The sequence below is a fragment of the Stegostoma tigrinum genome, chromosome 33 (assembly GCF_030684315.1).
Source record: "Stegostoma tigrinum isolate sSteTig4 chromosome 33, sSteTig4.hap1, whole genome shotgun sequence".
Taxonomy (NCBI): Eukaryota; Metazoa; Chordata; class Chondrichthyes; order Orectolobiformes; family Stegostomatidae; genus Stegostoma; species Stegostoma tigrinum.
In genome coordinates, this window is record NC_081386.1 from 28376712 (window position 1) to 28393628 (window position 16917).

At 42.5% G+C, this 16917-nt stretch overlaps 1 protein-coding gene across 1 annotated transcript in view; it reads left to right on the plus strand.

Moving 5' to 3' along the window:
• The window catches only part of LOC125467172 (A-kinase anchor protein 13-like), a 335592-nt gene that overhangs the window by 200778 nt on the left and 117897 nt on the right, over positions 1–16917 (plus strand). Inside the window, exons 11-15 of the mRNA XM_048562633.2 lie at positions 7159–7541; positions 9954–10007; positions 12752–12814; positions 15627–15822; positions 16750–16834. Coding sequence (XP_048418590.2) covers positions 7159–7541; positions 9954–10007; positions 12752–12814; positions 15627–15822; positions 16750–16834 — 781 coding nt within the window. The remainder of the gene's footprint in view (positions 1–7158; positions 7542–9953; positions 10008–12751; positions 12815–15626; positions 15823–16749; positions 16835–16917) is intronic.

Consider the following 16917-nt stretch of genomic DNA (forward strand, 5'->3'; position numbering starts at 1 on the left):
GTTTTCCAGTGTTATATGTACTTGGAAGACTCTTTTACAAATAGCAAGCTGGTCTCCAGAAATATCTCTTTTGTGGGGTGCCTTTGTGAAAATATCACTGGTGTTGATTTTTCACATTCTACTCCCAGACAGTGTGTAGATTTTAAATCAATGAATTTTTTTTTGTTTTAAAACAAAAATCCATTTTTACTTGGTAAAGGGTACATAAAGAAGCATCAGCTGAACAGACTGTCTGTTCTCATGTGGGAACTTTGTGGGTTGAGGCAAAAAAGTTTTCCTGTCAGCGTCGACAAAAGTAGCAAATGCAGATGTCAGCTTGGCTGCATCTTAGTCAATTACCACAGTACTCACTGGAAATATCGAGGCCTCTTCCTTGATGTAGCTGGTGGTGGTTTTTGTTTAAATTCTGTTCTTTTATCCTCCAAGGTGCTGAGCGAGACAGAGGAGTTAGGTCTAAATGGCCAGAGCGCGCTCTGCCCATTTCTTAGGGGTGAACCTAGTGAGTAAAGGTTGACTATTTGGCAATGAAAGGCATCACGGTTGAGACAAACTCCTCTTCATTGACATATGCGCTGAATTTCCATACCCTGCCCCCCGCCAGCACAGAGGACACATTTTGAGCCTTAGTTCATGTTCACGTTAACGTGCTGATTTAAACAAATTTTGCTCTGCAATTTTGATTTTAAGCACCACTAAGGCAAAGCCTGTAAAATTCAACTGCCTTTTCCAAATCACCAGATACAAAAATATTGAAATAAATTGAAAGTAAAAGCAGATACGATTACACTTGGTCGGGCTTTGAAGGAATGGGAGTATCAGAGTGGGCTATTCAGCCTATCAGATGTCCTGCACATTTGATTACAAAGATCATGGCTGAACTGTGACCTCATCAATATTTACTTTTTGATATCCTTTTCTTTCCACATTGTCCTTTTAAGCTCAGTTGTTCCAGAATCAACAGACTTTTGGGAAATAGGTTCACATTACTACTAACCTGTGTTTCTCCAAGTGCCTTACAATTTGCTTCTTAAATGGCTTTTCCCTGTAATTTTAAGATTTTTGTTTCTTCATGATCCCCTATCAGAAGAAATAACTTTTCTGAATCTCTGTTATAGATCCCTTTTAACATTGTGAACATTGTTCAGATCACTCCTCAATCTTCACTCTAGGGGAGCCAAGATAATGGCGCCGACCCTCATTTAAAATTCTTTCCCTGTATTTTGCAAGAAGAGACAAGACATTTCACCCAGATCACCGAGAAGTTTTCACAAGTGTACCCGCGCTAAAGTTGCCATTGTCCTGGAGGACATTAGGCTGCTCTCTCTCTCATTTGAGAAAGACAAATGGTATAACTTGAGGGTCACAGTGCCTCGAGAGAAGAGAGATTAAGAAGGAGAGTCCGACATGGTAATCTCTGTTTGTATGGAAATTGAACCCATGTTGTTGCCATGACTCTGCACAGCATGCCAGCTGACCAGCCAACTCTGCTAACTGACTCTTTTTTGCCCAAAGCCAAGGCGACACAGTGTGGCTGAATGGTTAGCATTGCTACCTCTTGGTGCCAGGGACCCAGTTTCATTTCCATCCTCAGGCAACTGTCTGTTCTTCCTGCGTCTGAGCGGGTTTCCTCCCACAGTCCAAAGATAAGCAGGTTAGTTGGATAGACCATGCTAAATTACCATTAGTGTTACCTCTCTCGCTGTCTGGCTTTCTTGCTGTCTGGCCCTCTCGCCCTCTCTTTCTCTTTCTTTTTTTCCTTTCCCCTCCCCCTCCCCCTCCCTTACCTGTTTGTGTAAAGAATATGCTTAAATATGAATGATTTGCTTCTTTTGATGACAGTCATTTTTGTTCATATGCATTGGTTAGTTGAGCAGCTTATGCTTTAATGAATGAAAATAACACAACCAGCAATTAGTCTTGTAGGTTTCTAGTTGCTGCACAGACGATCTTTATTTTTGATCTGAGATAAAAATGTGCAGAGCTGGAGGAACACAGCAGGCCAAGCAGCATCAGAGGAGCAGGAAGGCTGACGTTTTGGGCCTAGACCCTTCTTCAGAAATTTTCCAGTTTCTGTAGAAGGGTCTAGGCCCGAAACGTCAGCCTTCCTTCTCCTCTGCTGCTGCTTGGCCTGCTGTGTTCCTCCAGCTCTGCACCTTTTTATCTCAGATTCTCCAGCATCTGCAGTTCCTACTGTCTCTGAATTTATTTTTGATCTTCTGGTTTTCCCCTCCCATTACTGACCTAGGAATGCGTACAGCCCACTCCCCTGGTCTCTTATTCTCTACACATGCCATACACAGTTGCTTGCAACTAAGGACACTAGGCATAGAGTTGGCAACTCCAGTTAAATTTGTGGAAGTTTTCACTCCCCAGAGTGTACACGCCAATCTACAGCTTGAGCTCAGAAGGCTGGTATCCAGTGCTGGACTGAAGGGGCTGAGAAAGGTACCATGTTTTGGATGAGACATTTTAATCAAGGTCCCAAGGAAATAAGGTGATGTCTCCTTTAAATTGTGCAGAAAGATCCAGTCCAGGTTCACAACAGACCTAATATTTCTAGTGAGAATGGAAAAGTAAACATAGCTCACAACTGATTTTAAAATTGTAAGTTATTTTGTGATTTGCATTTTATGTTTATACTACAGGTTTCGGAATGGGGTGCAGTGAAGTTGTCCTTGAATTATGGCCCAATATCTATCCTTTAAGCAGCTCCATGGGAAGAGAGATAATCTGGTTCTTATTCCATTGTTATTTCTGGGACCTTCCTGCGTACAAATCGTCTGTTGTGTTCCTTCCATTACAACTACACTTCAGTAGTGTTTCTATGGCAATAAAGTGGTTGTGTAAAGTACTGTATAAAAGGAAATCTCCTACTTACGTTATGTGCTATCTCACTCCATTATCTGCTCTCAAACAGTTTCTCTGCCCTAACCCCCACCCCCTCATCCTACCACTGAAACTTCCAATAACTAATTGAACAAAAGTTCTCAATGAAAATGGACAAAACATGCTGTTTTGATTCCCTCTCTGAATATTCTTCTGGTTATCTTTTAGCAGTATATTGTCATGGTGGCTCAGTGGTTAGCACTGCTACCTCACAGCGCTAGAGACCCCATATCTGTGTGGGTTTCCTCCCACAGTCTAAAGATGTGCAGGTTAGACGGATTAGCCATGGGTCATGCAGGGTCATGGGGATAGGAGCGTTGGTGCAGACTCGATGGGTCAAATGGCTTTTTCCTCACATTGTAGGGCCTATATGATTCTTTGATTTATCTTTAATGCTCAGCTTTGGAAATGGTTCCTAGCTTTTGGAGGGGAGCAACATTGTTATAAGTGGTTGTTGTCAAAGTATAATGGGCCAACATGATGGAACACAGCACCTTCTGACTGTCAGTTAATGACGTCGCAGGGCATCCATGAGCATTATTGACTTATCCACTGTCAACTTTACAATTAAAATAAGACCTCCCTTGTTGTATTTTGTTTCTCAAGCTGTTCATTCATCAAACCTAATCTTCTCCTCGTGGATTCATCGTGGGGTGGTACACCAGCCTGACTTAATGAGCTGATTTGGATTGGTTCATGACAGGAAGTTAGATTTGCTGCTGTGGGTTGAAGGTCGAAGGAATCTTATAGTCTCCAAGCGAATTGGAACAGCTAATCCTGAACAGACTGCTATAACATTCTGTCACCTTTGATCTTTTGGAGTCATTCTGAATTCCTGTCAAAACTAAAACAATTAGCCAGTCCTGGGGAAATGGCCAAATTTGTGTAAGTCAACTTGATGATTTGCTCTGCAGTGACTGCAGGATTTTTTTAATCCAACAAGTCATTGACCGTTTTTGGGTTGTGTGTCTATTGGTGTTGGCAGCTCCTACAGTAGTCTTCCTTCAGAGTAAGACTAAACCGTCTTTGCTGACAACTAATATGTGACTGTTGTAGTAGAAGCTCACAGACTAGCATTTTTGCCATCTGGTGTGTTTTAGAAGATGTTTCAGCAGTTAGGTTTTACCTGAAATCCAATTGTAAGGTCACAAGGTGGAGAATAATTTTGTAAAGTTACTTCAAACTTTTTGAGATAACAAGGTGCAGAGCTGGATGAATACAGCAGGCCAGGCAGCACCAGAGGAGCAGGAAAGCTGACATTTCAGGTCTGGACCCTTCTTCACCATTTCTGAAGAAGGGCCCAGGCCTGAAATGTCAGCTTTCCTGCTCCTCTGATGCTGCCTGGCCTGCTGTATTCATCCAGCTCTGCACCTTGTTATCGCAGATTCTCCAGCGTCGGCAGTTTCTACTATCTCAAACTTTGTAGAATTGAGTTGAGCTGAGTGATATTTTGTCCCTGTATATCTGCACACATTGTATAGTGCCTGAAACTCTGGTTGTAACTTTTGCCAACAGCTGTGAAAGTCAGTGCCACTCATCAGTCACACATGCATTTCTTTGTCTGTTCCTCAGTAAGATTTGAGCCCCTCATAACTTTTTCTCCAATGGAAGTGATTATTTTCCAGGAGCCTCCCCACCTCCGCAACCCCCAGTTCCTCTTTAATTTTCTCCTTTCCTTACTATTCCACTGGCATTATCAGAACTTACCATTATAGTCAAACTCCAATCTAAAAATGGAGTATTGGAACCTGGAGGATATCGCAACTGACTCTGATTCTGGCTCCTGCAATCCATGTACATTTTTCTGGGAAAGTTAGCCATTGGTAACTAGGAGTCATCAGCTACATTTTTCTGCTTTTAGAGCAATTGAAGCTCATCCAACTTCTATTCTGCCTGCATTTAGCGACATCACTGAGTCCTATTGACTCAACTACCTCTTGACCTGGCTAAGCAACGCAGTCCTGGCTGGTGTTTCACATTCTCCCATTACTAAACTTGAAAATTACCCAGTACTCTGCTTCCTGTTGAGTAGATTGGGCTAATTGGAGTTGAACTCAGTGGAGTTTAAAAGAATGAGAGGCAACCTTAATGAAATATGCAAGGTTCTTGGGGGATGTGACAGGGTGAACGCTGAAAGGTTCTTTCCCCTTGTGACAGAGTTTATGGCCAGAGGGTATAATCACAGGGTAAGGGGGTCATACATTTCTTCTAGGGATGGTGAATCTGTAAAATTCTTTACTGCAGACAGCTGTCAAGACTGGGTCATAAATATATTCAAGGCTAGGCAGGCAGGTTTTTAATCAATAACGGAATTGGGAGTTATGAGGAAAAGGCAAGAAAGTGGAAATGACAACAATCAGGTCAGCCATGATCTCATTGACTGGAAAAGCAGATTTGATGGCTGAATGGCAACCATCTGCACCTTTATGGTCATATGGAACTACCTTGGGATGTTTTATTACACATTTACAGCATCACAGCAAGTTTTTGTCAGCACTAGTTAATCTCTCACCCATTCCTCCAGCAGCAGTGAGCAATTTAACTGTCCCCATTCTCATTGTATTAAGCTTTGGGGTGCTGGTAAATGTAGTGGAAATGTTCTGAATTGATGCTTCACAGCACATCTCTTCACCACCCCCCCCCCCACCAAAAAAAAAGCCATAACGTATTGAGCCTTCAAACCCAGTTGCTTGGAGTTCATTCAGATTTCTTCAGGTGTTTGCTTTACAAAAGCTGGCAGTAACAAGGTAAAAGACAGTCCAACACTCGTGAGGTCAGCCTAAAACCAGGCAAAGTAATCAAAACCATATCATATGCTTGGGTGCAGAACAGTCTTGCATCAGTTGTAGTTAGGTAGCACTGTTAAGTTAATGAATCAGACCTTTATTTAGGATTCTGCAAACATTTTGTTCCCTTGGATAAGGCAGATGTTAGAATCTTAGGAATATATATAGGATAGTTGTTTTTCCATTTGACATAGTATCATTGGCTTGACCCCCAAACAATTTCACTGACATGAGCCATTGAGCATGCAATGTGTCCTCCTACTAACATGAAGTAGGAAAATGAGGTTACTGTAGCAAGACCACCAAAAGAGCCAAGAGGTGGCAAGCAACTTTCTAAGGGATGGGGAGCCCCAATATGGAAAAAAGAAAGCTCTTCTGAGATTGTTTACATCCAAGGGAGTTCCTTTTATATCTGTTTGAAATTCTGAACCTGTCATCATGTAGCACTACTGCAGTAGGACACTAAAGCATCACCCTAGAATGTGCTAAAATTCTTTGTATCTATGGACTTGATATTTGGGGAGGCTTTTAGGGGAGTGTGAGGAATGTAGACCTGTACACTCCTATCAAGGGCTGGAGTTCAACTGATATCCTTGCATCTTCTGTGATCTAGGAACACTGAAGCAGAATCTAGTGCTAGGGCGACTGAGATAAGCAATGACTAGTGATCTGTTTTGAAATCCTTCTGCAGTTGTACTCAGTTCCCCCACCATACAAAATGTGGCCCAATTCAACCAGTAAAGTGTGGCAAATACCTTGTGTGACGACACAATGGCTTTAAGAGATGTATTTTGTCTTGAGCTTTGGTTTGAAGGGAGGTTTTAAGATAAAGGTGATGAGCTGTCTGTTTGAATCCAATAAATGGCTTGTGAGGCCATGATTCGTTTTAAGTTGTAACAATAGAAGCAGCCTGAACGGATGGGGTCAGACTCCCAGAGAGTTGAGTATTTTTTAGTTGCAGTTGCTGCTGGGGACCTGAAGCTGTGTTTGGAAGCTGCAGTACATGTTTCCCCGTGATTCACTCACTCGCTATCCTATACTCGCTGTCTCACACTCATAATCTCTCGCATTCTTGTTTTCTCTTGATGTCTTTCCTCCTGGACTGGAGAATTGCATGTCAAACAATCTATTGAACTGAATTTGCCTTTGCCAAGTATGCGTTTATGAGATGCTACTATATCAGAACAGTTACCATTTAGTAGTTGAGTAATCTATTATTCTGTTAAATTTGCCGATAGAGTTGTTATTCAAAATTTTTCTTTCTTTTGTTGTATTTTAACTACAGTGTATGAGTAAAGTTGTAATGTGTTTCAAGATTGGTAGTTTGACCAATCAAATCGCATCCCTAATACAACACCTGTTGCTTGCCTTTAAGGGGGGATAAAGTTAGGGTCTTGCCTATCATCTTCTCATAATTTAAGAGGGTTTGGTCTGGCCCGTAACACTTCCTGTAATTAAAAATCTGCATTTTATTTTTGCATTTCAGCTTGTAGGTAGAGAGAACATAGAGTATGAAATTAGTGGCGTAACAACAAGTAGTTCAACTGTTGGGCATTCTGAGTCGTCTGAGCTGACTACAGCCCTTGACAGTGATGTGTTCCTGCCCCCTGATGCTATCTTGGAAGTGAAAGAGGATCATGACAGACTTAGCCTTTCAAGCACCGAGCAGAGGGACAGCAGAGGGTCAGCTGGGCAAGACAACAGCTGCGCTGTAGTCTGTGAAGCTGAAGAGGAGAAGGACAGCATTGCTGATGTGCCCACACGAGCCTCCATCTTCAGACCAGCAATCAGGCCACTGTCGCCCTTCAGGCGACATAGCTGGGGACCCGGGAAGAATACAGGCAGCGAAACCGAGATCAATCAGCGAAGGTAAGATGGGAATAAGATGAACGTGACTGGAGGGTTGAGGCGGAGAAGTTCTGTGACACCCGTTACATTCAATTTATCTTTCTATTTACTCTGTTCAATTATGGAGCAGTTTAGTGCCACTTTATTCACCACAACATCTGTTGTTATAGATATTAATGCACTGTTAGGAAGAATGGGTTAATTAATCTGCAATGAAGAGTGCGATATGCATTTTGTAACTGAAGTATTTAAACAATGCAACATTTAACTTTTTAAAAAGCGGTTGTATTCCTCAACCTTGTTCAAGCAACTTCCTTTGCTTCGATATTTTTTTCTGTTTTCGTGGCCTTGGAGAAGGAGGTGAAGGAGCATAAACTGCAGTTACCAGGCACAAGATTTAATCTTAAAACATCAAGGTAATGGTGGAAAGAGGTTGCATTGTCCATGGCATTGAGCAGAGTAAATTTCCATTTTGCTATTTGTCTCAAATTAAAATGGTTCTTGTTTTTCTGTGAACATATGAGTTTGAGAGATCACAAAAATCCTGAAACTCTTACCTGTGGCCACTGGGTTGTACGCACAATGTAAACGTAACTCGAGGCAAGCGCATGCCTGAAGGGCTCAATCACAAGACCAAGCTGGAAGGAGCAATTGAATTTTAATGGAGTTGTTTTCAATGGAGCAGAGGCGATTGAGGTGGAACATGATTGAGATGTGTAAAATTTAAGGGTATTAACAGAGTAAACAGCAAGAACACTTCTCTTGACGGAGGGATGAATAATTAGGGTCCATAGACTTAATGTAAGCAACAGGAGGTTGAGAGGGGATGTGAAGAAAGGGTGATGTGAGGGTGGTGGAAAGCTGGAACTCACTGCCTGTGACGATGATAGAGACAGAAAACTTCTTACCATTTGAAGAAGTATTTCGATGTACACTTGTGATGCCGAGGTGTACAAGGTTATGGGCCAAGAGCTGGAAAATGTGATTAGATAGTTAGGTAGTTGTTTCTGAATGATGCAGACTCGATGGGCTGAAGGGCCTTTTCTGTGCTTTAGCCCTCTTTGATTGCATGACTTGACAGTGATTACAACAGTCACAGACCTACATCTGTGAATTAATGATACAGCATCACAGCAGACAGCATCCCTGACTCGTGCTTGATTGAGCTATCATCAGCATGGCCTGAGAACTTGTAACTATTAACAATGATTGAACAGTCTAGGGGCAGACGAGTGGGAAAAATGAAGATTCGGGATTGACCTGATGTTAATTGTGAAGGGGTATGTGGCACAGATGTGAATGAGATTTTTCTGTGTTTAGGAGATTAAAACTGGGAGCACAGCCCCTTCAGTAGCTTCATAGCACTGGAGCACAAATGGAGGTTCCCCACCTGAGCTTGCTGGGTGACAAACTGGAGGCAGCTATGTTCCCAGAGACTCCTTCCAAGCTCACCATCCAATCACAGGTATCCCGGTCGCAGGACTGGCATCTCCAGAGCCTCCGCAGCCCCAGGAGACGAACGATGCTCCTCAGGCTGGCAGGAGAATGTGGGGGCAGCAAAAAATACAACCCCTCCTGCCCACACCATGAAAGGGTGAATACAGTTGTATATTGCGCAGGGGAAACCAAGTGACCGGGCTCCTGCAGTTGAAGAGGAAGTCTAGCTGACTGCAGTGGGTGCCTTCCTTAGTGCAGGGTGCAGCCTCACTGGTGGGTGCAGGCTCCGATAGACCGCAGACTGTCACCGGCAGCCAACTTCACCCAGCGAAGTGCGGTGAATTAACTTCACATTAGACCGCCCATCACAATCCACATGCTGACTGGTGGTCCCCAGGAAGCAGGAATGTGGCAGTGAGCTGTCCCTGCTATTTTACCAACCATCTCTCACCACCCCACCCCAACCTCATTCGCACCATTCCCAGGGCTGGGAAGATCCTGTCATCAAATTCATGAAACTAAGACAGTCACTGAAGTTCAATAAAGTTTTCAAGCGAGTGATTGGAACATAAAACTCACTATCACTGGCTACCACACAGAATAGTTGAGGGAAGAGCATACATGCAGTTACAAGGAAGCTAGGTAAGTGGACATGAGGACAAGACAGTGTGTTCGTAGTGGGGTGGAGGTTTGAGTAGAGCATCAGCACAGTCACACATGTGTCAAACCAAATAGTCTGTTTCTACACAACGAAGAATCAGATCTTAGTACTTGATAAAAGGGGCGGTTTTATTTGCAGTGTTCTTTTAGATTTGGGCTTCAAATAGATTGAATTTGCACCTTGTGTGAGTTTTGCCCCTTGCTGTTATTCGTTGTTTTGCATTCTTGATTTCTCCGCTTTTCATTCTTCTGATCATTTCATCATTTATTCTTTGAGGCATTGATCATTTCATTTCTCTGCTGAGTGATTGTTCATCTTCATTGATTTGTTTTCAGTTCTGTGAGAATGCTTGGTGACATGGTAAAGCGGCCACCAATTCACAGAAGAAGGTAAAAATGAAGCAAGACTAACAGTTCTAACCAGTAAAAATGAATATTAATCTTCTGGTTTTTTTTCACGCAAGCTTGAGTGTTTGACTGCACCTCCAGTGTTCAGTTGGAAAACAGACTTCTTTTGCAAATTCTTTTTCACCGAAACCTGATCAGTGGCACGATTATTTGACTGATCAAAAGTAGATTTTTTTTAAAAAAATAAAATTCTTCACCAAGGCCCTGGGGGAATCTAAGGGGAAGTGGCAATAGACAGGTAGTAGTTGACTGTAACAGGGGTCTCAGGACTGGCCCATGCCATTGGTTCATGCAGGAAGGTCCCTCTTAACATTTTCATTTTGTGCTACGTGAGCTGTTGGCAGCCATGATCACAAGTGAACCCTAGCCATGTTCCTGGATCCAAAATGGGGGCCCTGCCTGTCCTAGGATGTTCAGATGTGGATATCTGATGAATAAGAATCAGGTCAGCATTTACTATGGTGTACTCGTTCCTGTAGAAATGAGGTGGGTTTCTTAGCCTTGAGCCCTGTACTGTAGAATCTCTGCTGTCATTTTTCCTCCATTCTGTAGATTGGGATGAAGGTAGTGGTGAAGGAACATTAATCAGCTGAGGTCCAGTTTTCAGGGTAATAAGAATGTGTATGTATCAGCGCAGGGTTTATTAAGCAGGAACAGGGTTATTCTTTGCAAATACATTGCTAGCATTCTTAACACTGTTGCTTCTGTTTCCCATCTAATTACTTCTGAAACTAAGACTTTATGATACCTTCACTGCTTAACAAAAAAAATCACGCTTGAAGGGATAAGCAATGACACCATTTTTGATTCCCGGCTTACATAGAAATATGGAAATCAATATTTTCACTGTGGTTAAAGTCAGAGATGATGACCAATATATGATACTTTTATGCCTTGCCACCCTATAACGTTTAAAAATGCCCACTGGTATAATATGACCAGAAAGTTCACTGAGCCACTGAATGTTCATATTTTGGCTATGAGAGAAGATCGGGCACTGGAACCCTGAGAGCAGTAACAAGTCTTTGACGCCCCAAGATGTTCGAAAGGAACATTATTGTTAAACTGAAGAGGGGGCAAAAAATATTTAAGGCATGTTACCAGGACTAGAGGGTTTGATTTATTAAGAGAGGCTGGGATTTAGTTCCCCTGTATCATAGGATGTTGAGAGGAGACCTTTATAGAGGTTTATAAAATTGTGACGGGTATAGCTATGGTAATTAGTGAAGGTCTTTACCCTCGAGTAGAGGAGTTCAAAACTAGGGGGAATAGTCTTAAGGGAAGAGGAGAAAATTTAAAAAGGACCTGAGGGGCAACATTTTCACACAGAGGCTGATTCATGTGTGGAATGAACTGCAGGTACAGTTACAGCATTGAAAAAACATTTGGATGGTAATGATAATAGGAAAGGTTTAGAGGGATTTGGGTCAAACGTAGGCAAATGGGATTAAATTGGGAAACCTGGTCAGCGTAGACATATTGGACCGAAGGGTCTGTTTCTGTGCTGTATAACTCTGACTCTGAATATTTTGGAGTGCTTTCTACTTGCTTAGCTGAGTGCAGCTCCTATAACATTTAAGAAGCTCAACACCATCTAGAACAAAGCAGCTCATTTGTTTGACTTGCCAACGCTATTTTACACTCTGTTCACCACCGATACACAACAGCAGCAACTGGTACCATCTACAAGATGCACTGCAGCGACTCATTTATCAGCACCTTCCAAACCAATGATCTCTCCTGCCCAGTAGGGCAAGGACAGCAGATGCATGGGAACGCCCGACAACCTGCAGGCTCCCCTCCAAGTCACACACCGTCCTGACTCAGAACTATGTCCATGTTGCTTCAGTGTCACTAGGTCAAAATCCTGGAACTCTTCCTCCCTCCCCCATCCCCCCTACCCCCCACCTTGCAGCACTAAATTTCATGGACTGCAGCAGTTCAAAAGGGCACGCGTGACCACTTCCCTGCTGACAATTTGGAATGGACAGGAAAGGTTGGCTTTGCTAGTGATATGAATGAAGTAGTGATATCTACGTGCCATAAAGTAATTGTAAAGGAAATCCTTTGGATTCTGCCTTCCAAATTTGGAGAACTCTAACCATGTAACCTGAGGAAATGGTGCAGTAATACAGTGACTATGATACTGCGATAGAAATACAGAGGTTAGTTCCAGTTCCATCATACTGAATTTGTGGATTTACACAGGAAGAAAATGATGAATATTTAATAGACCAGCGAACTCATTACTTCACCCTGATCTGATTTACAGTGACTCCGATCTTCGATTAGGTACATGCTATGAAACCAAGTGTCCGCCATATACATAGAATACACTTTTTTAAAATTACTAGACTGCCTCACAGCATTAACAGCTACTTGCAATCTAAATGGTTGTAGATGTGTCAGTGGAATCAATGTGGGAGCAATGTGGAAAAATGGATTTACACCCACTATGCACTCTGCTTCAGTGCAACTTATTAAGGAGCATCTTCCTTGGAAAATCAACTGGCAAAAAGCATATAATCTGACAAGCTTTGTTTTTAAACCAATGTGTATCATTTTAAAATCGGACAGCTCATGTGGTACGCGAACACCTAACAATTTCTCTCTAATGTAACCTCATAGTGTTATTGCATTGACACTTCTGAAATTTTCTTCTCATCTGCTCTTTTCTATGTAATCATTTCTTTCCTTGTTCTGACCCTTTCTCCCCTTACCTCTAGCATGAGTTGGTGTCCCTCTGAGAAGCAATGCCGTGTCATGGAATCTGACATTAGTTACCGAAGGTATGGATTATGAGGTAATATTGAATCAAGGACAGGTGGTTTCATATATCGAGATAACAAAGTGTGGAGCTGGATGAACCCAGCAGGCCAAGCAGCATTTTAAGAGTACAAAAGCTGACGTTTCGGGCCGAGACCCTTTGCTGTTTTTCATTTTGATGAGGTGGGACACATTGCATATAGACATACCAACTGCATCTCAAGCTGACAGTTGTTCTGCTTAAATAAAGTGGTATTGCTGGGCACCTAAAGTATGAAGAGAACGTTCAGGAAATGCATAACAGTTCTGCAGATCAAATTATTTGAGATAGATTTTGCACACAGTTACAGTTGACAGAATTGTCATTTCAGTTTATTTGTAGCTTCTGGTTCTGTCTGAATGTGTGTAAGGGGCCTGTGTGACATTTCACAAGAATGGTGTGATGGGATTTTGAGGGGTCAGCACAGAGGGGCTTGCAGAAAAGCTTTGTTCTCAGAGAAGGTATACCATGGTTGAGTCTCTTCAAGTGGGAAAGGTGGTATTAAGAATGGAAGATAGAGTAACCCAGCCGCCTCCTGCTCTTGGGTGACCCCTGGTGCCTGCTGGAAGTATTGCTGGTAGCCTGGCAGGAGCTTCCTGATTCAGATTTTTGGCAACAGTGGGGGAAGTCCAGGTGATCTGTGAAGAAAGAAATATATGTAGATGACCTCTCATAACCACAACTCTAATGCTCTCTCCCAGCAAAACAAAGATGCCCATAACAATGTCTAAGAAACCAAAAACACAGGTCAGGAGTCTTCTTGAGGCTTTGAACCAAACCCAAGAAGTTTCTCAAATACAATTGCGTGTGTCCACAGTCACTGCCATGGTTTTGGTGTTCCCCTCAAAGCATTGCATTCACCAGCAGTAACCTGGGAACGGTATTGAGGGGGTGGGGAAAGAATGGTGTCGTTTGCATGGAATGGGAACCGCATACAGATCATTAACTAACTCGTTTGCCTGAGAGCTTCTGTATGCATGGTTTTTCTGGTCTTTCAGCTGCTTGCTGCCTAGTAGACGAACAGTCAGCCTTCATGCTTAGTCAACTGGTCTGAAAATTGACACATTTTACCTGTTTGTGCAACTTCTTCCTTCAAAGTTTGAAGCACGTTTAGCTGCCTGATGGCTTTGCGAAGTGGTGAATGTTTATGGGGCATGTTTCGATGTATGAGAGCTGGTCCTTGATACTTCACCACCACCCCCTCCCCCCACCCCAAAGAATCCGAAGCGCCTCACATGCTGAGAGTTTGTGTTTAAAAGTGCTTTTGTTTTTGAAACTGTTGAATTCCTTCATAATAGATTTCATCTCAGGATTGTGTCATCGATCTAGTTGCTAATCGCTGTCCTTCACTTTTCCCACGCATAAGCAAAATATTTCCTTTCTCAATCATTTATAAAGATTATTATTCCTACCCTTGACCCTGCTTGCCAAAAGAAATACAATTTTCCACAACAAGAGCAGAATGCCAGAAATGCACAACAAGCCAGTTGGCATCTAGAAATGAGCCAATTAGGTTAGTGCTCCAATTATGCATCACAGTATAACTACTGTTCCTGAGTTTAATTGGTGACGATCGTCCACTGATTGTGTCAGTTGTACCAGAAGACAGCACCCTTGGTATTGGTAGATAAAGGTCCATTAGTGACTGAGTGTTTGTTTTATTTCTCTAACCTGTTTGCCCTAGTGACCTCCTCCTCAGCCTCCAGATGTCATTACAAATTACCATTGGCCAGAATGCTGGGATTGCATCTTCACCGATCCCCTGTGCCCTTTCATCCTCACCACATCATGCAAGGGTCATCAGGATGAAGGACTTGATCCTTCTCTTTGCCTTTGGCCGTCTCTACTGCCCTTAAGATCATGAGACACACATTCACCTGACATACAAACATTCAAGTTTGGAGCATAATTAGGCCACTCAGTCCCTTGAACTTGTTCCATTGTTCCATAAGGTCATCGGTGCTGTGATTTCTCCACATTCCTGCCTACTCCTTCTAATCTTCCAGAGATAGTAGGAACTGCAGATACTGGAGAATCTGAGATAACAAAGTGTAGAGCTGGATGAACACAGCAGGCCACGCAGAGCCTGCTAACCTTTTACTCCTTATTAGGATGCCTACTTCTGTCTTTAAAATACTCAAGGACTTGTCTTACGTTATTTTTGAGGGAGACTGTTCCGATGACTCAGGACCCTCTGTGAGGAAAGCTTTCATTTCTTATCTCTGTCTGAAAGGGACAGCCCCTTATTTTCAAACAGTGCTCTCTAGTTTTTGATTCCTCCACAAGGAAATATTCTGTCCACATCCACCCGGTTGGGAACCTTGTATCCTTCAAAGAAGTTGCCTCTTACTTTTCTAAGCCCCGGCCAATTCAAACCTAACTTGTCTAACCTTGCCTGATAAGGCAACACCCATTCCCAGGCATTAGACCAGTAAACCAGTGGCCATCATTGTAGCTGGCTTCTCATCTCTAAATCCACCATTGGCTATACTGTAAGTAATGCCCTCAGCCTCTGTGCCTCCTCAATATTTTCTCCTTGGCCTGCCTCCACCCCTCTTATCCATTTTCTATCATGATTGTATTGATGTTGACTCATCCTCTGTCCTGAGCTGTGTTCCTGTATATGTATCATGCCTTATTATTCTCTTGTTTGCAAACTTAACTACCGGTAGAAATTAACTCTTGCACTTGTCAGTGTATTCGTGGAAGTATTGATGGAGAAATACTGGGGACTTGCAGAATTTCCAAATTAACTGAAAATTTTAATTAATTGGCAATGTCCTGTGTGCGCTCAGTTACAGCCTGGAACGACTGGTGCATAACAACGAGGTGACCAAGGAAACATTGCACGCTGCGGAGTCTGTCTTGCAGAATTCCCGTGACCCTCGGCGAGCTCCGATCGTTAGTACGGATGAGCGCGGATCACTCGTCTCACTGACCGAGGAAGAGATGGAGTCTGACCACAGCGAAGGCAGTGTGTTTGAAAAACCGGTAAAGTGGCCACTTTTAAAGCAATGTCCTGTGACCATGACCAAACCTGTTAACCTTGTGTATTATTTGATTAAAATTGGGTGATTTGCTAGAAACGTCAAGGCCCATATTGATGGCAGATTAAGAATTGGGCAGAATTCAGGAAGACTGGATTAATTTTTTTATTATTCGTTAACGACATGAGGGTATCTTTGGCTCAGTCAGCATTTATTGCGCATTCCTAGTTGCCCAGAGGGCAGTTAAGAGTCAACCACATTGCTGTGGGCCTGGAATCACATGTAGGCCAGACCAGGTAAGGATGGCAGTTTCCTTTCCTAAAGGACATTAGTGAACCAGATGAGTTTTCCCTTGACAATTGACAATGGATTGACAGTATTCATTAGATTCTTAATTCCAGGTATTTTATTGAATTCAAATTCCACCATCTGCCTTGGTAGGATTCAAACCCAGGTTCCCAGAATGTTATCTGGATCTCTAGTTTAATAGTCTAGTGACAATACTACTAGACCATCACCTCCGCTCTCAGAAGCAACTTATAGTGAACTGTGAGAAGACGAAACCAAAATGTGCATTTGTATGTGCATACTTCACAGTATCATGATGTTCCAAAATGTTTCACACTCAGTGAAGTACTTTTAAAGTGTGGTCATTGTTTAAGTGTAGTGAATATTCAGCACATTTACATTGCAGTGCAATTACTTCTTCAGCTATTTTGGTATAGACAGTGTAAACCTCATGAGTGGCTCTGTTGACTGATTGTGACTGATATTTTCTCTCTCTCCATCCGTTGTGCAGATAAGAATATAGGTTTTAATGCTGATGCAATTAAATTTCAGTACGTATTTGCGAGTTTTAGAGCCTGCCAGTAATTTTGCAGAACGTTCAGACAAAAGGAAATTAAGAAGCAAATCTGTTGTTGCCTTTCAGAAGTCGATGAGGGTGCAGCTACATTCTGTTCCTCCGCTGATGAAATCCATTTCACTGCAAGCCATTAGCCCACCAAGTGTAGACAGTAAGTACTAAACAGATTTTCGGCATTCTAATAGACAAACATTACTAACTGAAAACGCACGTGTGTTCAGAGCAAGCAAAAGT